Source organism: Aegilops tauschii, chromosome 5 (genome assembly GCF_002575655.3).
Source record: "Aegilops tauschii subsp. strangulata cultivar AL8/78 chromosome 5, Aet v6.0, whole genome shotgun sequence".
Lineage (NCBI taxonomy): Eukaryota > Viridiplantae > Streptophyta > Magnoliopsida > Poales > Poaceae > Aegilops > Aegilops tauschii.
Window position 1 is genome coordinate 467009366 of NC_053039.3, and position 22235 is coordinate 467031600.

The 22235-nt window shown below is 48.4% G+C and overlaps 2 protein-coding genes and 1 long non-coding RNA gene across 3 annotated transcripts; 1 reads left to right on the top strand and 2 right to left on the bottom strand.

Annotated features, from left to right (window-relative positions):
• The first annotated feature begins 2031 nt into the window (after positions 1-2031).
• LOC109768183 (GTPase LSG1-2) lies at positions 2032-6058 on the top strand. The gene is made up of 7 exons (XM_020326920.4): positions 2032-2398; positions 2497-2586; positions 2684-2770; positions 3453-3546; positions 3945-4001; positions 4608-4687; positions 4779-6058. Exons 1-7 carry the CDS (start codon positions 2112-2114, stop codon positions 5908-5910), a joined length of 1827 nt encoding a protein of 608 aa, XP_020182509.1. The 5' UTR covers positions 2032-2111; the 3' UTR covers positions 5911-6058.
• A 784-nt stretch (positions 6059-6842) lies between these two features.
• Positions 6843-7980, bottom strand: LOC109768184 (uncharacterized). The gene has a single exon (XM_020326921.4). It carries the CDS (start codon positions 7919-7921, stop codon positions 7331-7333), a length of 591 nt encoding a protein of 196 aa, XP_020182510.1. The 5' UTR covers positions 7922-7980; the 3' UTR covers positions 6843-7330.
• Positions 7981-17103: 9123 nt separating this feature from the next.
• Positions 17104-17915, bottom strand: LOC141022431 (uncharacterized). Its single transcript, XR_012183736.1, has 3 exons — positions 17670-17915; positions 17370-17590; positions 17104-17290 (listed from the first exon to the last, which is right to left on the bottom strand). It is a non-coding gene; the product is annotated as an uncharacterized lncRNA (long non-coding RNA).
• Between the last annotated feature and the right edge of the window lie 4320 nt (positions 17916-22235).

Sequence of the window (22235 nt, forward strand, 5' to 3'; positions counted from 1 at the left end):
GCAGCGGGAGCCGCGACGAGGAGGAGGCGACCGGGTACTGGCGCGGGCGAGCGCCTCGGGCGGCGGCGGCGGCGGGCCGGGCGGGCCCCGCCTGGGCCCGGCGGGCCGGCGGCGTGGGGAGAGGGAGGAGGCGACGTGGCGCGCCCTGGTTGGCCGGGCGGCGGCGGCGGCTTCGTCTGGCCGGAGCGGACGCGTCCGGCGCGGCGCGGAGGGAGTTTCTAGGGTTTCGTCTGCGATTTCGTTTTTCGGGATGCCCACATATTTATAGGTAGAGGGAGCTAGGAGGCTCCAAATGAGGTGCGGTTTTTGCCCACACGATCGTGTGGGTATATTAAGACCACTTGACAAGCCTCGGTCCATTTCGAGAAAGTTTGACACACGCACACGAAAGAAAACAAGAGGGGTGCACCGGAGGAGATAGGAGCGCCGGATTGGAAAACGGACAACGGGGAAAATGCTCGGATGCATGAGACGAACATGTATGCGAATGCAATGCATATGATGACATGATATGAAAATGCATGACATGACAAAATGCAAAACGAAAGACAAAACCCGACCACGGAGGGAAAATCATAACACATAGCCGAAAATGGCAAGAGTCGGAGTTACAAATATGGCAAGTTACATCCGGGGTGTTACATCCATCAAGGGAGCAAATGTGCTTTGACGTAAGCACATACACTCATCCCTATGAAGGTTGTACAAATAAATAAATTCAGGAAAACAGGAGCACCATTGTAAGTCTAGGATTTGAACCCTGATGGACTAGGGATACCACTATCCTCCTAACCATCCAACCACAAGTTGGTTCATGACACTGGCGGTACTGGGATGTATAATATGACAATGCACCCATGCATGGGGAACCCATTAACTATTTGCTCCCGTGAATAGCCCATTGCAAGTTCAAAAAAAGTGTGCACATTATTGGCGACTAATGGGGGTACTGGTTAGATGAGCCGCCCAGTAGGCACGCGAGGGGTAGACGTGTGCTACGCCCAACCGCCACCATGTGTCGCGCGTTGTTCGCACCGCGGGAACCTTTTTTGCACATGTTGTTTTTTCCTAGTTTTCTTTTAAATTTATTTGCTTGTTTGTTTTCATCGTGTCAAGCATGTGAAGCATATCATGTGAAAAAAATATAGTGTACTTCACGGCGAAGTACAATTGTGCTTCCCTGAAAGTGAAAAGCACAGTTGTGTTTTACGGTGAAGCACAATTATGCTTCCGGAAAAGTGAAGGGCGGATCTGTTATTCCGTGTGAAACATAGTTGTGCTTCCTGAAAATAAAAATAAAAAAAGCATGTGTGCTTCTCCCCAAGAGTGAAAAAACACGGTTGTAATTCCCCCAAAAGTGAAAAGCGCTTTCGGTTTATTTTTTTTTGGAAGTTCCAATTTTTTTTCGTTTTTGTTTTCGATTTTTTGGTTTTTTTCCTTCTTTTAGAAAAAAAAGTTTGTCCAAGCCTATTAACATGAATTCTAGTTTTAAAGTCTCGAGGCGAGAAACATAATCCTGAAAACGGTTCATGATTACGGACACATGGTTCAAGAGATAAAATGTTTTGAAACAACGAGTGTATGAAAGAAGCACAAAATTCTCAGGTTTCGACAAGTATCGCACATGCAATGCGCCACTTGTCACCACGAGAAAAGATGAGAGTGATCTTTACAAGGGGTACTGGATCAACATCCACCGTCTTCTTCGGACTCAGACACAAGAACGAAACCGCCAAAAACATGAAACAGAACAAAGAGGAGTAGTACGGCAACTGAATCATAGTCTGACACGTTCGATGGTTGGCTTTCCTGAGGTACCCCTCTAATTAGTGATTTCGACATTATATTGAAGTAGATTAGTGTTAAAAAATATTGTTTTTTTAGCATACGTGTTTAAAAATATTGGAGCGGGCCAAGTTTTGAGTTGGGCCGTTTCCGTTTCCAAACAGAAGAAAAGCAAAAGAAGCTGGGCCGTTTTCCAGCACGGCCTGCAAAGCTCACGGGCTCGGACGCCAGGCTCGACTCCAACCCCCTCGCGCCGCCGAAGCGCAACAGCAACGTACCCTCTTTCTCTTCTGCCTTCCTCTCTCTCGTGACCTTCCCTGCTAGAGATGGCAGGCGGCGGCGGCGGCGGCGGCGGGAAGAAAGACCGCGGCGAGGGGCTGGGGCGCGCTCTTGTCCGGCAGCGCAATAAGCAGGCCTTGGCCGCCAAGGCGAGGGGCCAGCAGCTCGTCATCTCCCGCCGCGCGCAGCAGGCGCTGCCGCTCGAGTCCGTCATCGAGGTCAGCGACATCGACGCCGTCCTCCAGCGAGCCGCCGAGGAGGAACTCCTCCACGGCGACGACGCGGAGGGCGCCGCCGCCCTGACCGCCGCGCTCGGCTCCGGCCTCATCGATCTGTAAGCGCCCGTCGTCCCCTCCGGGCGGTTCTGTTTTGGCTCCCGCAGGTGTTCGACGAATTGCCTCTGAGACGGGGCTGCGGTTAATTGTGTTTCAGGGATGGGACGGGGGATACGGAGGAGGAGAGGCGGCTTCTGCGGGAGGAGCAGGAGGCCCTGCACGCCGACAGCCTCAGGGTGCCCCGCCGGTGAGTGCTCGCTCGGCACCGTCGTTTCTTTTTTTTTCTTTGGTAGTCTGGAGTAGGATGAGCCGTGCATGGTTGAACGGAATCGGGATGTTTTCAGGCCCCCGTGGACTGCCCAGATGACGACCGAGGAGCTCGACACCAACGAGAAGCGGGCCTTCCTGGAGTGGCGGAGGAACCTCGCCAGGTTGGTGCACTTCTCTGCTTTGTTTCTAGCAGTGCCGTTGTTCAAAACATACATTGTTCCTTTGCACACTGGGCCTCCTTGGAGTAATGTTTATCGAGTATATTTCATGAAACATCAGGTTTATGGCCTGGTTGTCGAAAATCTCCGGATTTGTATTCATATCATTTCGGTAAACCGACCTAAGTAACTCCCCACCTTGGCACTTTGACAATTTGAACAACATTACTTGTCTACAAAATACTTCAGGAGTAATTGGCTAGGGTGTTGTTTGTTTCTCAAACTATGTTGGTGCGTCAATGTAAAACCCATGTCATGTGTTGTAGCGATAAACCCTCAGGTTTTCTGCAACTACAACCATAAACTTGGGTATTTTTTGAATCTTCTGTTAAAAATCATACTTGGACTTGTTTGGAATATTCGTGATAAATTCGGAAGCTGGTTCGTTCTTTCTGGGCATTGAAAAGATGCAAAGTGCTACAAGTACTAGTTTAAGTATTTGAATCGAACAATATATGAGCAGAGACAAGTTTTTAATTGGTTTCTTTAGCTTGAGTGGAAGCAATGTACATGTTACTGAGTACTCTTTTGAACGTCTGAGCATGTAGTCCATCTAAGTGAATTTTAAGTTTGTTAGTATGTTGTTTGTTGTATACAAGTCCATTATAAAAGAGGTGTTCTGCAGATTGCAAGAGAATGAAGAACTTGTCTTTACGCCTTTTGAGAAGAATCTTGATATCTGGAGACAACTGTGGAGAGTACTTGAACGCAGCGATTTGGTTAGTATATCTCTATGGTACAACTAAGGTTTATATGAACATTAACTATGAATTCATTTGCCATTTATATCACTTTTCAGTCAGTTGGACATTACCAGTAGGTCCAGTACAATGTTCCATCTTTTTCAGCATCTTGTCGTTTTCCTGGGCAAGAGTGCATGTGCACACCTACTCATCATTGGCAACCTTGTATCTAGTTTTAATATATCCCCATTCGAATTGATGTGATGCATACATTATGTGTTCTTATCTGTTATTAAGTTGAACTATTGTACCTTATTGTCTCGGTAGTATTGGAGCCTTTGTGACTGTGATCAGCCCTTCTTCCTTTCCCTAGAATGAGCTAACGTTCCAGGAAATTATGTGAAAGTACTGACTGGTTTCCTTCTTTTTTGAAGCTCGTTATGGTCGTCGACTCTCGAAATCCCTTGTTCTACCGTTGCCCTGATCTTGAGGTACTTAGAATTTAGACTCAGTATTTTTTTTAAACTTCTATTAGGTTTAACTTACATGGTTATCTATGTTACATTATTAATAAATTCCCATTGATGTTAGATGACCAGCACCATGAGTTTAACTTGTTGCTACTGCTAGTTGTTGCATTATTTGTTCTCTGGTCTTGTCGAAGCATTAAAATCCAGTTCTCCCTGAAATGTTGGTTCTCTTGAAACTTAAAACTGCAGTTTTAGGATTCACATCGTAATCAGTGCTTCATTCTTTACTGTCTTCTGATATGTGAGGTGTTTGAAATGTTGGTGTGGTATTTGAGACTAGCTGTGAGGTGTGAGCCAACAGAGAAGAAATAGTTTCCCCTGTATTATACTCCCTCCGTTCCTAAATATAAGTCTTTCTAGAGATTCCACTACGGACTACATACGGAGCAAAATGAGTGAGTCTACACTCTAAAGTATGTCTATATACATCTGTATGTAGTCCACATTGAAATCTCTACAAAGACTTACATTGAGGAACGGAGGGAGTAGAACTGTTTGTTTTATTGTATTGTGGATTTTAGCAGTTTTCTGCTGTCTTCTGATATGTATCTTTTCCTACGTATCAAGGAATATGCACAGGAAATTGATGAGCACAAGAGAACACTGCTTCTTGTAAACAAGGCCGATCTTTTACCACTGAGTGTCAGGTTAGTAGCTCTCTGGGGGTGCATTTGATTTCCAAGTTTCTTTGGTGTCTGCTGTGATGCATGACGTTTTCTCAATTTGGAAAAAATGCAGGCGGAAATGGGCAGACTACTTTAAGCAACATGATATTCTCTATTTATTCTGGTCTGCTAAAGCTGCTACTGCAGTATTAGAAGGGAAAAAATTGAGCAGCCAAACCATGGAAGAATCAGATACAGATCTTGATACAAAGATATATGGCCGGGAAGAACTCCTGGTGAGGTTGCAGGGCGAAGCGGAGTATATTGTGAGCCAAAAGGGAACATCCGCTGTTGGAGAGAAACCTGAATCTAGTTCTGAATCTGCCTTGGTGCGACCCAAGCGTGTGGTTGTTGGATTTGTTGGTTATCCAAATGTTGGGAAGAGTTCAACCATCAATGCTCTGGTAGGTGAGAAGAAGACCGGTGTAACATCTACACCTGGCAAGACCAAGCATTTCCAGACGCTGATAATCTCAGAGGAGCTCATGCTCTGCGATTGCCCTGGTCTGGTCTTCCCTTCCTTTTCAAGCTCGAGGCATGAGATGGTGGCGTGTGGTGTCTTGCCAATTGATAGAATGACAAAGCACAGGGGAGCAATTCAAGTGGTAGCAAATCGTGTGCCGAGAAATATCCTGGAACAGGTTTACAAGATCACCCTACCAAAGCCTAAGGCATATGAGGAAGCATCTCGACCACCAACCGCCGCTGAGTTGTTGATGGCGTACTGCACATCTCGGGGGCATGTCAGCCATGCTGGGCTGCCTGATGAGACCAGGGCTGCTCGGCAGATACTTAAGGATTACATTGATGGAAAGATTCCACACTTTGAGCTTCCTCCTGGTGAGATAGATGATGAAACTGATGGAGAGGACAACAGTGACATAGAAGGCTCAAGCACTGCAGCAGCTGATCAATCAGACGACGATGCTTCTGATGAAGATGATGAGGAAATCAATCGAGCTGAACCTAACATCAGTCATGCCCTAAACGACCTTGCATCTTTTGACATGCATGGCCAAATGACCAAGGGTTCCACAAAGAAGAAGAAGAAAGAAGCATCCCACAAGCACCACCGGAAACCCCAGAGGAAGAAGGATCGATCATGGAGGGTTGGAAACGATGGTGCTGATGGGTCGGGGGTTATACGGGTGTTCCAGAAACCCGCCGTTAATCTTGCTGCCAGTAGCACTAGCGTCGTAGGTTAGTGCTTCAGTTTTTTGATGACTTGTGTGCCGCACCCGAGCCCCTTCCCTGTAACTCTCCCTCACATTACAAGTACCCATGATGTTTGGATGGAAAATGTTGCCGAAACTAAACCTATCATTCCAAAAACATTTCTCTATTTTGCTTCAACTTGCGTTTGCCATTTTCTCTGTTGCAGTAATATTCTCTGTGCCGGTTTTTCTAGCAGTACACTGGCTGGTATGAAAGCCAGGATGATTATTTTATTTTCAGCAATGTGAGCAATTTGCATCGTTCAAGTGAGGCGAAAAAAGGAGGAAGAAATTCTTGCCGTGCAAGGCAAAATGAGGCCGGCTGTAACGGGACTGCGTCCAACTTGTCGATGAACAAAACAGGTCACAACACGTTGCATGTTCAGCAACTGCGACAAATTCAGCGTTTAAAAGTAAAATAGCGTTCAGAAACGCAGAACTGGTACTACTCAATTAATATAAAAGTTATATTAAGTGAGTGACAAGTAATATGGATCAGAGGGAGTACCTCTGTTTCTAAATATAAAACGTTTTTAAAGTTTAAATTGAACTGCCAAAACATCTTTATTCCACTACTGAATGAACCTTACAAGCTGCCCCCAAGAATACAGAAACGCAGCAGAAACTTTCAATTCAAATGTACTTTAAACAGGCTGCAATTCTCAAATTCAACTGTAAATTTGCAAAAGTAGCCAAAGATTTGGGGCAAACAAGGCCAACAAGATGCACAGGGTAACACCAGCAGTGTCGATGAAATGGCAATGTATAACCAAATGGCGATGTATAACCAAGCAAATCATTCTATGAGAATCCCATGTTTATAACTGTGTCAGGAAATTCTTGCTGTTGCAAGGCAAAATGAGGCCGGCTGGAACCAACATATACCGAACAGAACTCTGTATGGACAGCCTCAGCACTGCTGATTCAGACACTAAACGGCAGGTTACATTAAATTGCTCAAAATTCACTGACAAATGTCTAATACCAGCCAAATAAGAGTGGCAAATCTCTCCAGCACCATGAACAAAACCAGCATCTAACGACGGAGATTAGTGCTCACTCAGTTACTGATTGGCGAACTGATTACTGGACGAACTTTCTTGTCAATTGTTTGCTACGCATGATCAGCGTTACAAATTTGAAGAATTAAGATCAGCACGAGAGCTAATCGTGTCAAATCAGTATCGATGCATTGGATTATTATTACAGCACAAGATCACTTCTCCATATTAGTTCACGAGCTAGAACTCGTGAACAAGTGTATAATTCCCACCAAAAGAATCGAACTTTTCTTGGAGAGGCCGCCCTCTCCCACCTTGCAGATCACGTCCAGGTAAAACAAAATAATTCACATCTAGGATGCCTCAAATCTCACCAAAAAATCGCAAGATCCCACGCCTAGGCGGCGGGATCAGGCCGCGAGATCCTCCTTCGCCACCACCGCCTCCGCCTGCTTCTTATCGTCGCCCTGTTCCTCCTCGGCCGCCGGGGGCGGCGGCGAGGCGGGGGAGGGCTCGGAGGCTTCGCTGGCCTTGAAGGCCTCGAGATCCTCGGCCATGGCGCGCTCGGCGCGGAGGATGGGCTCGTAGTAGTCCGGGAACTTGTCCATGCACCTGCGCAGCGCGGCGGTGGCGTCGTGGCAGCGCTCGACGACGTCGCTGCCCTCCGCCTCCGCCTGCTCCACGCACTTCTCCCACCCCACGAACTCCTCCTTGCACCCGCCGCCCTTCATGTACACGCAAAACCCGCACTCCCCTTCCTCCTCCTCGCCGCCCTCCGCGGCGGCGTCCAGGACCACCGTCTCCCCCGCCGCGTCCGCCCCGCCGCCGGGAGCGGCGGCGGCGGCGGACTGGACCTCTTCCTTTGCCGGTGAATCGGCGGGCGCAGCTGCTGCTGCTGCGGCGGCGGCGGCGGCGGCATGCTGGGCATCTTCTTTGGATGGTGGATCGGCGGGCGCGGCGGCCTCCGGGGGAGGGGGGGCGGCGGAGGCGGCGACTCCCATCGCGTGAGCGTGAGGGGGGTTTTGCCTGTTGAATCGGACGGGGGCTTCGTGGAAGCTGCTCGACCGGGGAAGCTTAAACCCTATTCGAGGTGGGCCTAAACTAATGGGCTTCGCGAGCACGGGTAGAGGAACAGCCCGGCCCGGGCGTACCGGCGTTACAATGTACTTTTGTGGTTTTTTTTTTGAGAATATGTACTTTTGTGCGTGGTGGACTAGTTCTCCTCTTTCGGCATCGTGCTTGCCGGCGTTGACGACAGGAGTACATCTCCGTCCGTGGCGAAGAGGGACGGCCTTTTTTCATTCCATTTTTTATTTTCAGAAAAAACTTCCAATCTTTTTTTTATAGGGAAATTCCGATCTATTCATTTGTTTTATCATGACAGTAGAAGGAACATCAGAAATAACAAAAAATATATCCAAATGATAAGTGACACGTGTGGCTTGAAGAAATCCCATCTTGGCGTTTTTTACAAGTAAAATTGTTATCCGAAAAGAAAAAAAATCCAAAAAATATTGAAACTTGTCATTCGAAAAGAAAGTTGTCATGCTTGACAACTAAAATTGCCATTCGCACATCACTAAACTTGCCATAAAAACGTTTGGAGTTGCCATGTGTTCGTGCCACACATGTGGCACTTATCAGGGTCCAATAACACATGCAGCGTGTCTTTTTTCCATAACATCAGAAATAAAAATGGTCCTCTTGTACTTTTATGTGGTTGGGTGGCTCATGTCGATTATGTTCTATAGTTCCCTAGGTGTTTTTTTTGTTTGCAGCAATGCTACAACTAAATGTTGATGTCGCCACTCCAGCCACAGTTACAATTAAGGGTTCAAAATGAGGGTTATAGTCAGGATTGGTGTTATCGACACCATAGTAGAAACATGTCCTAACTTCATCTAGAGGGTAGGTCAGATGTGGCTTTGTATCAGTTGCGATGTGACCACGGGATACAAGACATCTAGTAGCACAACACGAAGACAACTGACCAAGACTTAGAAGAGGCGTGAGTGGTGATGGAAGGACTGGTCTCGCCTCATCCATCAACATGTGAGTCACCTCAAATGCATGGGTTGGATATTGCGGTGCTATGTGTACATCTAAGCTATGGAAGAGTTAGCCACTCGTTGAGACTGGGCTAAGGTTTTTTTTGCCCCGATGACTCCAAACGCAATTGTCCATGGTTGTCGGGAGATATCTTCAGCAGTGTTGAGAAGAGACAACGAAAGAACAAAATGTACGAGGAATTTTTTACCACTATGGCATCGATGTACCATACATATTGTTCCAGTGGTCTCTCTTAGTGGATCCATGTCTAGTGTTTTCTGCACTAGAACAGTTGGTCTCCTCGGCATTATAGTAACACTATTTTATGATCTAAATAAAGCTCTCTTCCTAAATGAAAATTACATTGTGCTTTTCACGGCTGTTGCTTTTACCCAAACAACAATTAAATACCATGCGCCGTGTTAGAAGAGTCTGATGTTCTTTTTTTTTGCGGTTGATCTGATGTTCTTCTTAGAAGGAGGAGTCAGGTGTTGATGCCTTCTTTCAGTACACAAAGGGGGAGAATGTGACATCGACGGAAGAGTCGAAGTGGGAAGTACTCCATCCGTTCCAAAATAGTTGAAGTTTTTTTTTGCGAAAGTAAAATAGTTGAAGTTGTATGTTTGTTCTAAGTCACGCTTTAAAAGTTTGGTCAACTTATAAGAAAAATAGCTAATATACATCCGTGAAGTTGACTTGAGACAAACCTAGAACTTGAAATACTTTGAAGCTGAGGAAGTACCAGACGTAGAACTGGTCTGCTCGTATTTTAGGAACTTCAGGAATCAGGAGGAGGGGTTATTCTTCTATAGCGGCGGCTGATTGTGATGCTACGGCCGCTCGCCGGCTGACCTGACTTTTTCCACCGTCAGGCAGAGGCAGGTAGCTGTATCTGTAAACAACGTGAAATTTGACAATTTTGACCTCGAAACGAAATAAATTCACAGAATGAACTGGGTGCGAAACTATTTCACACCCCTAACCCTTTTGTGTAGCGCCCGCCACGCCGGCGCCACACCCTACGGTGCAGCGCCTAGCTCCGGGGCGTTGCACCTCTGTCCACCGTGGCAGCCCACGGGCCCGCACCCAGCAGTGCAACGCCTCCGAGCTAGGCGCTGCACCTGTAATGTGCAGCGCCTAGCGCTAGCGGCTAGGCGCTGCACTGTGACTTATCCAGCCACTTGGCTGGGCCCCCCTCCCCACCCCCCCCCCCACCACACACTCTCTCACTCTCTCCCCGAGCTTTGCCCCCTCTCCCACTCTCCCCCCTCTCAAATCTTCTTCCAAATCTTGCAAATTTGAAGAATTTGTCCGTGGATTTCGAAGTCAAACCCTCCCTCAAGGTAATAATCTCCGATCCCCTTGTTTTGATCGAAGTAAAGTTCTCCCATTGCTCATTTGTTGGTAGTTTGGGGAAACCCTAGTTTTGTTTGGATCTAGAGATTTGCATGGAGATGTGAGATGTTTGTTTGCCAATTTCTATGATTAGGCTTTGTTAGTATGCTAGGGTTATTCTTATGGGTGTTCTTATGTTGGTGCTAGGGTTAGGTTTAGGGCTAGGGTTATGGTTAGGGTTATGGTTATGGTTAGGGTTAGGGTTATGGTTAGGGTTAGGGTTGTTGTTTCATATATATATTAGGGTTTGTATTCGGTGTTAATCCATGGATTAGTACTCATGGAAGCAATGTTACCTTGTGTTCTTTGAATGCTTATAGGGATGGGAAGAACATGTGTGTTTGTTCATCATGGGGACAAAGACGCCTTTTTGAAAGGCAATAAAGAACCGGACCCGGATGAGCTAGACATTGTGTTTGATAGTAGTCCTAGCTATGCGGAGCTCTTGCAACAAGTTAGGAAAGATTTGAATTGGATGGACCCTAGTGATATCATTGAGTTGGAGGAAAGGCATAATGTTGGTTTTGGAATGCACATCCGTTGGAAGACAATGCGTGTCAACTCGGAGCAACGTTGGGTTGCATACAAGGAGACGGTGGCCGAATCACTAGACAAGGCTCTTGAGTTATTTGCAACGAAGAAGGTTGAGTCAAGTTTGCATTTGGACTTGAACCGGAACCCCTCCCCTTTGGTTGCTAGTAGCCCCCCACCCTTGAAGCAAGATGAAATTGTTGAACCTCTTTTGACCCAAGAAGTGAGGCCAACATTGAGCCCGTGTAGAAACAACCAAGATGAATCTTTGCAAGAGGACAATGATGAGTATGCGGACGATGACAATGAAGTTGATCTCCATGACAACAATGTGGGTGATCTCGACAAATATCATTTGCAAGAGACAATGGACCATTCCATCCCTTTTTCCCGTGCATATGCATCGGACTCGGATGACGATGGTCCCGATGAACAAGTTGATGCGGAGGGGTTCACGGTGAAGGAGGCCGAAGCTTTCGAGAAGGTATTTGGTCGGGATCATCGGACTACATTGTTCAAGGATGTTAGTCTCGCGGATGAAGCCGTGGTAGATGGTGGCCAATGTGTAGCTCTTGGGGTTAGGCCAAGCTCTCACCGTGATTTGGTAGACGACAAGAACCGGATTGCTAAAGGTTCTAAGTTCGACAGCTTGTTGGATTTGAAGATGTGGCTCGACAACTACTCGGTTACGCATTATCGTCCACACAAGGTGGTGCACTCGGACGTCAATGTGCGCTACACGGTTGCATGTGCATGTGAAGATGAAAAGGAGGTCCAACTTGGACTTACAAGAGGCCGTGGTGGTGGTAGAGGTCGTGGAAAGGAGGTCCAACAAGGAGTGGCAAGACGCCGTGGCGGTTGTCCGTGGATTGTGCGTGCAAGACCATGGAAAGGAGGTCCTACTTGGCATGTAGTGAGTTGTGTGCCAACTCACATGTGCCAAGGCAAAAGGGTGGATGGCAAGATTGTGTCCCAAGACCACAAACAACTCACGTCCGAGTTCATCGCTTACAGGCTCTCGAAATCAATATCCACACTTCCAACAATGAGCGTCCAACATGTCATTGACCTTGTGAAAGCCATCTTTCATTACAAGGTGAAATACAGCAAGGCATGGAAGGCGAAGCAAGCTGCATTTTAGATGTTGTATGGTACATGGGAGGAAGCATACAACCGAATCCCTAGGTTGTTGTTAGCCATGGCCGCGACAAACCCGGGCATGGTTCATGTGGTCGAGCCTCATGGGCACCAAACAACGGTTCATGAAGGAAGGAAAGTCAGAGTATTTGGCCGTGCTTTTTGGGCGTTCGAGCAATGTGTGAGGGCTTTCGAACATTGTAGGCCGGTCATCGCAATTGATGGCACGTTCTTGACCGGACAATACAAGGGCACCTTGTTGGTTGCGATAGCAAGTGATGCCAATAACCGGGTGTTGCCATTGGCATTTGCTTTGGTTGAGGTGGAAAACAATGACAACTGGGAGTGGTTTCTGCATCTTTTGAGGACGAAGGTGTTACCCGCTCAAAGGGAAATTTGTGTCATATCGGATCGGAATCAAGGAATTCTTAACGCCGTGGAGATTGACATTCCCGGGCATGCTCCGTTGCACCATCGATGGTGCATGAGGCACTTTTGTTCGAACTTCTATATGGCATGTGGCCTTAAGGAGTTGGCCGATGATCTTCAAGATTGTTGTCTCGCTTTCTCCGATAAGCGCTTCGCCACTTTGTACAACAATGCTCGCACACAAAAAACTTGATCCCGGGGGTCAAGAGTTTCTCAATAGGCACATTCAATACCGAAACAAGTGGGCACGTGCTTTTGATGAAGATGGCCGGAGATACGGTCAAATGACAAGCAATATGGCCGAATGCTTCAATAGGGTGCTCAAAGGTGCACGTGGATTACCCGTGACGGCAATAGTTCAATACACATTTGACAAGATGAATGCGTACTTTGTAAAGTACTCGATGGAAACCGATGCACAGATACCGGGTGAGAACCCACGGAAGTACAAGTACAAGTTCCCACCCAAAGTTCATGAATGGTTGCTATTTCAATCACGGAAGGCAGACTCAGAAGAAGCTATATTATATGATAATGAGGAGTGGAAGTACGAAGTGAAAGAGCCAGGAGGAACCACAAACGATGGCCGGCAACATGGAGGTCGGGCTTTCAAGGTGTCGTTAACACAATGTGATTGCACTTGCGGGAGGCCATTGTTGCTTCATCTCCCATGCTCACATTTGTATGCCGCCGGACGCGTTAGGAATGTGGACATCAATCACCCACGCAGCGTGAGGGAGTCCGAGTTCTCAATCATGACGGTCAAGAAAACATGGGCTCCCCGCTTTCACCCATACTTTGACCAATCACAATGGCCGGAGTATCATGGAGTTCAACTATGGCCGGATCCGGAGTTGAAGGTTGTTAAACGGGGTAGACGTAAGACAAAGCGTCTTAGAGGCGACATGGACGGATGGGGCCATGGTGGGCGCCGCGAAGCGGGAAACGACCAATTCCAAGAGCCTCGTGAGAGCTCCCGTTGTGGGGAGTGCAAAGGTCATGGCCACAACAAAAGAAAATGTACGAAACCAAGGAAAAGGTCCAAGAAAAATGATGCAAGCACAAGCCAACATGGAGCTACACAAGGGAGCCAACCAAGTGGTAGCCAACCTAGTGGTCGCCAACCTAGTGGTAGCCAACCTAGTGGTAGCCAACAAGTGCGAAGCCAACCAAGTGGTAGCCAACCTAGTGGTAGCCAACCTAGTGGTAGCCAACAAGTGCCAAGGCAACCAAGTGGTAGCCAACAAGTGCCTAGCCAACCAAGTGTTTGCCAACCTAGTGGTAGCCAACAAGTGCCAAGGCAACCAAGTGGTAGCCAACAAGTGCCTAGCCAACCAAGAGGTCGGCAACTTGGACTTACAAGAGGCCGTGGTGGTGGTAGAGGTGGTGGTGGTGGTCTCGGCCGTGGTGGTGGAAGAGCTCGACGTGGTGGTAATGGCCGTGGTGATGGTCTCGGCCTTGGTGATGGTCTTGGCCTTGGTGGTGGACTTGGCCGTGGTGATGGACAAGCGCAAGTTCGTTATAGAGGAATGTTTGGATACCTAGATGGACCGTTTCCGTATGTTCCTCACTAACTATAATGTATCATATGTTCTTGTTTTTCCATATGTTCTTCTTTTTCATATGTGCTTCCATTTGTTCTTATTGTCCTTACTAACCATTATGTTCCACTCATTGTAGTTATGGCGGCTTCCCAACCCAACAAACCAACGATGAAGGAGGATGGCGAATATGAGATGGCCGGATGGTGGGAGAAGGCGGCGAAGAAGCTTAGAGAGGAGGATGCAGCCAAGCTAAAGAAGAAGAAGGAAGAGGAGCTTGAGAAGGAGAGGAAGCGAAAACAGAGTGCGGCAAATGCGATGCGCGCTAGGGAGCAAGCGTTGATGAGGCAAGTTGAGGAGGCACAGAAGAAGCGTCAACAGGATTTTGAAGAAAGAACCATGAAGCTTTGCGCAATTGCAGCTGAAAAAGAAGAGAGGGACAATCAGATATTCATGGAGAGGGTGGTTAAGGAGGCTCACCTCATAAGAAAAAGGGAGGAGGAAGAGGAAGAAGAGAGGAAGAAGAAGAAGGGAAAGGGGCCTTGCTCTACGCAATAGAGCTATGTCTCCTCTTCGATTTGGTTGTGAACTACTATGTGCCTTGAACTACTATGTCTCCTCCTCGATTTGGTTGTAAGAACTACTATGTGCGGTGAACTACTATGTCTCCTCCTTGATTTGGTTGTAAGAACTACTATGTGTCGTGAAGTACTATGTCTTATGAACTACTATGTGTCGTGAAGTACTTGGGCGCTGCAATCTACCATGTGGCGCCTAGCTGCTGTGGCTCTCTGGATAGCTAAAAAAGTCACTAAGTCCAAGTCCAAGTGCCTCAAATTGTAGAGTACCTTCTGTTGTTCCTGCTAGCTACAGACCAGTGCAGCGCCTAGCTAGGAGGCGCCACACTGTACAGTGCAGCGCCTGGGGGCTAGGCGCTGCACTGTATAGTGCGGCGCCTCCATGCTAGGCGCTGCACAAACACTTAGCAAATTTTTTGCCTGAAACTGGAGGCATACCTTCTGTTGCTCTCTGGATAGCTACAGACATATGCAGCGCATAGCTTGGAGGCGCCGCACTCTATAGTGCAGCGCCTGCGAGCTAGGCGTTGCACTGTAGAGTGCGGCGCCTCCAAGCTAGGCGCTGCATATGTCTGTAGCTATCCAGAGAACAACAGAAGTATGGCTAGTTACAGACATATGCAGCGCCTAGCTTGGAGGCGCCGCACTCTACAGTGCAACGCCTAGCACGCAGGCGCTGCGCTATAGAGTGTGGCGCCTCCAAGCTAGGCGCTGCATATGTCTGTAGCTATCCAGAGAACAACCGAAGTATGGCTAGTTACAGACATATGCAGCGCCTAGCTTGGAGGCGCCACACTCTATAGTGCAGCGCCTGCGTGCTAGGCGTTGCACTGTAGAGTGCGGCGCCTCCAGGCTAGGCGCTGCATATGTCTGTAGCTATCCAGAGAGCAACAGAAGGTATGGCTAGTTACAGACATATGCAGCGCCTAGCTTGGAGGCGCCACACTCTATAGTGCAGCCGCCTGCGTGCTAGGCGTTGCACTGTAGAGTGCGGCGCCTCCAAGCTAGGCGCTGCATATGTCTGTAGCTATCCAGAGAGCAACAGAAGGTATGCCTAGTTACAGACATATGCAGCGCCTAGCCCGGAGGCGCCACACTCTATAGTGCAGCGCCTGCGGGTTAGGCGTTGCACTGTAGAGTGCGGCGCCTCCAAGCTAGGCGCTGCATATGTCTGTAGCTATCCAGAGAACAACAGAAGTATGGCAAGTTACAGACCTGTGCAGCGCCTAGCTTGGAGGCGCCGCACTCTACAGTGCAACGCCTAGCTCGCAGGCGTTGCACTGTAGAGTGTGGCGCCTCCAAGCTAGGCGCTGCACAAACACTTAGCAATTTTTTTGCCTCAAACTTGAGGCCTACCTACTGTGCCTCCTCCCCCCCTCTACTGGGTCATTTGCAGCCACAATTCAACAATTCGTATAACAAACATTCAGGTTCAAAAAGGGTTCACCACAGACATCATTTCTTAGAAAGGACCATCACAATAAGTTCCAAGTTCAACGACATAAAAGGTACCACCACTACAAGTTCAACGACATAAAAGGTACGACCACTCCAAGTTCAACGACATAACAAATTGCACTCGAAGTTCAACATTATAAAAAAACTAAGATGACTAGTGCTTTCCACGCTTGCTGGCTCCTCCCCCCCTCTTGACGCTTATCTTCTTCACCTTCCTAGGAAGAGGAACCCGCTCCGGCTCCGGCTCCGCCTCCGGTTCGACATCGTCATCCAAATAGTCATCCAAAGCCACCATCCGCGAGGTGCCGACCGTCCTTTTGCCTCTTTGGGTGAAGTCTTCAGGGGTGTACTTGTTGATTCCCCTCCTAGGCTTTAACTCGTATGCAGACCGAGCCTAGTACGTCCCCAAGGTCATATCATCAGCAACCTATGCATCAACAAAAGATATGGAAAGACCGTGTGTGAGGATATAGTTAGCAATGCATCAACAAATGAATATATATCGTCATGACATACCTCTTGGGTGACCACACCCACATCCTCATCCTCGAAAGGTTCACCATGGCTCTGCCCCGAAGCAGGATCTGATGTTGTCGCCGACCTAGACCGTTCTGGTGATACATACTCGGGGTCACGACAACCGAAAAGGTTTGATAGCCGCCTTAAATTTTGGCCCTGGCGCTGCAACATGTACAAGTGAATGAGACATGGAACGTACCAACAAATGTTAAGTGCTAGTTTGACGGAGATGTGAACCTTAATGAATTCTCGAAGTGCACCTTCCCCATCGCTTTTGCCAGCCGGGGTTGTTTCCAGAATAGTCTCGGTCTCGTCAGCTGCTTTCTTGATCTGGGCACGCTATGAACAGAAACGGTATCAAAGTGTTAGGCAAGCGAAGATGTGAAAAGTGCGAATGGAAAAGCAAAAAGGGCTAACCACAAAGTTCATCATTGGAGCTGAAGGGATCACCGAGTTGCCTTTCCTGACTAATGCGTTGTACTGGTGCTGGGCTACCTCATCAAAAACGGTGGGTTCTTCCAGAATGTCCTCAGCATACGCCAGCTGGCATACCTCCACGCGGGTACTTGCAAGAAACCATGCGAGATAGTTGTTGAACGCGATCGGGCAGTGCTCACGAAGCTGGGCTCATTTTCCAGCCCTTGCTTGCTCCACACTAAGAGCGAACTGCACGACATACTTCCTGTGATGGCTGGCCCAATCCTTGATCTTCCCCTGCTTTTTCCTATCCAACCTGCAAGTTAGAAACAGAATATTAGCATCATCGAAACCGTCGAGAAGCTGCTAAGTGCTCAAGGTTAATTATATCTTACGCGTGTAGCAACTTGTCCGTGTCCTCCCACTCCGGCGGGTGTGGCTGGAACAAACCAAACTGGCGGAACACCCGATGTGGCAGGTGAAGCTCAACCGCCCAGTTGCATATCAGTGGGCACCGCATATGCTAGAGATCCCTATCCCTAATGCACATCGGATTAAGCCTGAACTCTATAGGGTTACCAAAACTCTCTCCTTTTCCATACGGCTCCCATTCCACCTGCATAATGGGATTGAATGCAAAATTGATATCGAGTGAAGATACAAGCATGATAATCACTTATGCAAGGTCGGTTCACCTGCTCAGGCGTGATCGCGTCCAGCTCGCTCTTGTACAACTTGTACATTACCGAGGGATCATCCGTCGTCTCATTTAACACATCCCACTTGTAAGCCCAAGTGGGGAGCCATAGTGGGTCGTCTTTATCGTCCCAATCCTCGTACTTCACGGTCTTAGGTCGTCCAACCGGCAAACGCTCCCAGCTCCATATGGAAAGTGCGAGCAGACAACCACCAATACCTCCAGTGTGCCTAGAACTGGCATCGTCCAACTGCACCTAAAAAAGAACATGGTCAAATTTGCCGCAAGAGCGCATTGATAATGTATCAATGAAGTGAAAAGGAAACAACTTCATACCTGTCGATACAAGTAAGCTAGTGTCGACGAACCCCAACTCCATTTGCTATCGAAGACGGTCAACGCCTTCAGCCACATCCATGGAGCATTCTTGCCTGTGCCATCAGCAAACATTGTCCTCGATATCACGTACCACATGTAGACACGAGCATATGTCTTCACCATGTCCTCATTAGCATCATCGGGGCAATGAGCGAAGTTCGATGATATCCACGTGAAAGTAGCGCCCGCTGCGACTCTTTCCTTCTTCTTATGTTCCCTTTCTGGCTCCCGAGGCTCCGGAGGAACCATACCGATAAGGGCTTGCATCTGCGCGCGCCACCCTTCAGAATCGGTGTTCATACATAAAGGATTGCCATCGATAGGAAGACCGGTGATCATAGCAATATCCTGCAGCGTCACGCTCATCTCCCCGGTCCAAAGATGGAAAGTGTGTGTCTCCGGCCTCCAATGATCAATAAGCGCGGTGAGTGCTGCAGCATTGTTGGGTGGCGTCGACCGGCGGACAACTCAATGAAAGGGAGAAGTCCTGCCTCCCTAACATAAGGTGTGTACCGCTCATCATAGCGCATCCCTCCAAGGCTGATCCCGTGACACCGAAGCTTCAGAGGTGCAAGCTCCTACAAACAAACAAATCATAACATTACATATGGGGCATTTGTGTTTGAAAAAACATACGAAATTCATAACACCGGCCACTTTCAGTATTACCCGCTGCTGCACCGACATAGCGTACGACCGGTGTTGTTTGTCCCAATGATCATCGAGAAGCCAAACCATCCTAACAATTTCAACAAAGCATTCTTGTCAACACGATTATCTTTTCAATTCAAAAAAACTAAAGTAGGCCTGCTACATGCAAGATTCAAAGCATATGTATCCAAAGCATTTTTCTCAATACGAGTATAATTTTAGTACAAATAAACTAAACTAGGCCTACTTCTTACAAATAACTTCTCCATAGAAATAACATGTCAATCTATGTATCCTAACTATATAAATAACATGTCAACCTATCTATCCAAACCACATTCTAATCTAACAAGGGTTCCCCAAATCTAATATATGCAAGATTCAAACAAAAGTTGCCCAAATCTAATACATGCAAGATTCAAACAAGGGTTCCCCAAATCTTCAAAATATAATATTTTCTATGGATAGAAAGAAGGGGATCGGAGGAGAGTACCTTCTACGATGGATTGGTGAAGAAATGCACGGACCAAATCATCGGATCGGAAGGATTTGGGAGAGGGGATTGAGAGGAGGAGTGCAGATGGCCGCCGCCCTGTTTTTCTGTAACTGTCAATGGGGAGGGTGGGGGAGGAGAGGGCTGGCGCGTTTGCAGATAAGTCACAGTGCAGCGCCTAGCCGCTAGGCGCTGCACATTACACGTGTAGCGCCTAGCGGCTAGGCGCTGCACATTACAGGTGCAACGCCTAACTCGGAGGCGTTGCACTGCTGGGTGCGGGCCCGTGGGCTGCCACGGTGGACAGAGATGCAACGCCCCGGAGCTAGGCGCTGCACCGTAGGGTGTGGCGCCGGCGTGACGGGCGCTACACAAAAGGGTTAGGGGTGTGAAATAGTTTCGCACCCAGTTCATTCTGTGAATTTATTTTGTTTCGAGGTCAAAATTGTCAAATTTGCCGTAAACAACGACCGACGGCGAGCAAGGAGTAGTATATGCGGCGCCACAGATTTTTAGCCTAAAAAAGATCCACCGGGAAAGTGCAGAGCCAGCATGGGGACACGTGTGTCTGGGAACGTTCCAAGGTCAATTTCCGGACGCCTCCGTGCTGCTTGGAGTTGTGTCTCGTTTGCAGTGTGGAGTTGTGCGCTGTTTTTCCTTCTTTCGGCTTCTAGACCACGAAAACGGCAGTACTACTTGTGTTCGAGGACAGTAAAGAGACACACGTAGCACATGAAGGGTGGCAACAGGTGAAGTTGGGTACTGTAGCGATATGGAGAGATGGCTGGTGCACAGTGCACGTCGAGAGATTCTCAGCTGGCGCGTCACTCGTTATGTGGCAAGTACTCCCTTCGTAAACTAATATAAGAGCGTTTAGATCATTACTTTAGTAATCTAAACACTCTTATATTAGTTTACAGAGGGAGTAGTTGTTAAAGGTGCCAGGCTTTCCATGGGACTGTTTCTCTGTCCAGGCTGTTCCTAATTAACAAGTACAGTACGAGCAAAGTGCAGCTTTTGCTAGAGTACTAAGTTTATTACAGGTTTATTTAAGTGAGGACTGAAATAACCAGAGCGTCGACCAAGTCCACTTCAGCAGTGGATGAGCGTGAGGGGGCCCACCAAGGAGAGCAGCAGAGCAATAACCTGTGGCCACGCTGATGGCAATCATCTTCGAAAAAACGTCGGTCGTACGGTGTCAAGTCCAACCTTCCCCCCATCGAGAGCGCCGTATCAGCGCAACACCTACATTTCTTTTCCTGCGTATTTGTGAGCTTGTAAGTCATCTCGAACGTCGACCCGTCAAACCGACACCTTAGTCGATCATAGACACGGATGCGAGGGTCGGTCATCCAAAACTATCCCTTAAGGCCTTATTCGGTTGCGTGTGAATCCGAGTGGATTGAAGGGGTTTGAGGGGGATTTAAACCTCTTGTAAGTCAAAATACAAACCAATCCTTGCCAATCCCCTCCAATCCTCTTGGGGAGAGGATTAACCGAACAAGCCCTAAATGTTCGTCGGTACGGTAAATATAAAATTCAAATCCGTCCGATCACATAGTGCGCCCCTTCTCCTCCTTGACCCTTCCGTCATCTTGGTTGTCGTCTCTTCTTGCTTCGTCCTCTTCTCTTTTCACTTCTTTCCTCGGAACCCTCTTCTAACCTTCTTGGCGTTCCTTTTGTTGGGTCGGTTGCATCACCGGTTTCTTTCTCGGTGCCATGGGCGACGGTCTTGGCAATGTATAGTTTCCACTCGGGTTGTCAATTCAACTTTAACCAACAATGCATGACGGTGAAGTTTTTCTTCTCCAACTTCAAGAAAACACTACACACACGAGAAGGCTACAACATAAAACATTGTCAACAATTCATATCCGCCCAATTGAACTACAAAACAATGCATACTCAGACACAAATGATCTATAAAACATCTCCCCCCTTTTGCTCCGTGCCATGGGTAGGATCAAGGCTAGTGGCCAACCATGCATCGCACAACAACTCGTCCTCCCGCATGTTGAAGCTTTCTCCCCTACCCCTCTTCATTGGAACGGCCGCAAAGTCATTCGGAACATCGTCATCGTCGTCGTCCTCCTGCTCCTGCTATCCGGTGTCCAATCTTGCTGTTGTGCGTCTATGCCCGGCAGGGTGTACATGCCGTACTGGGTGTACACCTGATGCGTGCCTGGCTAGGTGTACGTGCCCGACTGGGTTTAGCCCTGCTGCGAGCCCAACTGGGTGTATGTGTTGGACCGGGTTTAGCCCTGCTGCTAGCCTGACTGGGTGTACAAGCCGGACTGGGTGGGCTCCGAGTCATCCACCTGCATGTCCTTGTATAAACCTCCTTCGCCGCCTTTGTCATGGATGAACTCAAACATCTCCTTGTCTGCATCGTCGTACACCGGCTCGCCCGCTTTAAGCATACCAGCAAACAGCGTGCGGGTACCGAGCTGCTCCAAGCCCGCGTCCGCCTTCGGATAAGCAGCGACGATGAACACTCTGAGAAAAGCAACGGCGCCCCGTTGACGTAGACGATGAAGGGTACTTGCCCGCCGGCGGATGCCGGGGACTGCCCTCCGAGCTGCTTTGAGCTGTAGTAGTACGGAGCCTTGTAATGCTCCGGCTATAGCGGTATCTGCATGGTCGGCGACGGCAGGTAGGCTCCGCATCCATCACCTCCACCACGGCCACCACGACCGCTGCCTCCACCTCTGGCTCCGCCACCCTTCTGCTTCTTGAGCGACGCAACCTTTGACTTTGCTTTGCCGGATCCTCCGTCGGCGCCGTCTCCAGCAGCATCTGCGAGTCCATGCGTCGACAGGAGCAAATATGGGCGGAAACTAGGTGGAGAGCGGCAGGATGAAAGAGGAGAGTGGGGGATTTCGCCGTGAAAACAGTGCGACCAGCTACAAAAGCACATGCTCCGCCTCAGTTTTGGGTGGGCCGGGGGTATCGGAGTCCGATGTGGCTCATGTTCGGACTCCCGCAAATCCCCCCTCGTTTGTTCCGGTTTGTGGGAAAATTGAAGGAAATATGCCCTAGAGG

Excerpts from the sequence above, each read along its gene's own strand:
- LOC109768183 (XM_020326920.4), top strand. The coding sequence starts at position 2,112 with ATGGCAGGCGGCGGCGGCGGCGGCGGCGGGAAGAAAGACCGCGGCGAG. Across the intron at positions 2,771-3,452 it reads TGGCGGAGGAACCTCGCCAG|ATTGCAAGAGAATGAAGAAC; the intron begins GTTGGTGCACTT and ends GGTGTTCTGCAG. Across the intron at positions 4,688-4,778 it reads CTTTTACCACTGAGTGTCAG|GCGGAAATGGGCAGACTACT; the intron begins GTTAGTAGCTCT and ends GAAAAAATGCAG.
- LOC109768184 (XM_020326921.4), bottom strand. The coding sequence starts at position 7,921 with ATGGGAGTCGCCGCCTCCGCCGCCCCCCCTCCCCCGGAGGCCGCCGCG.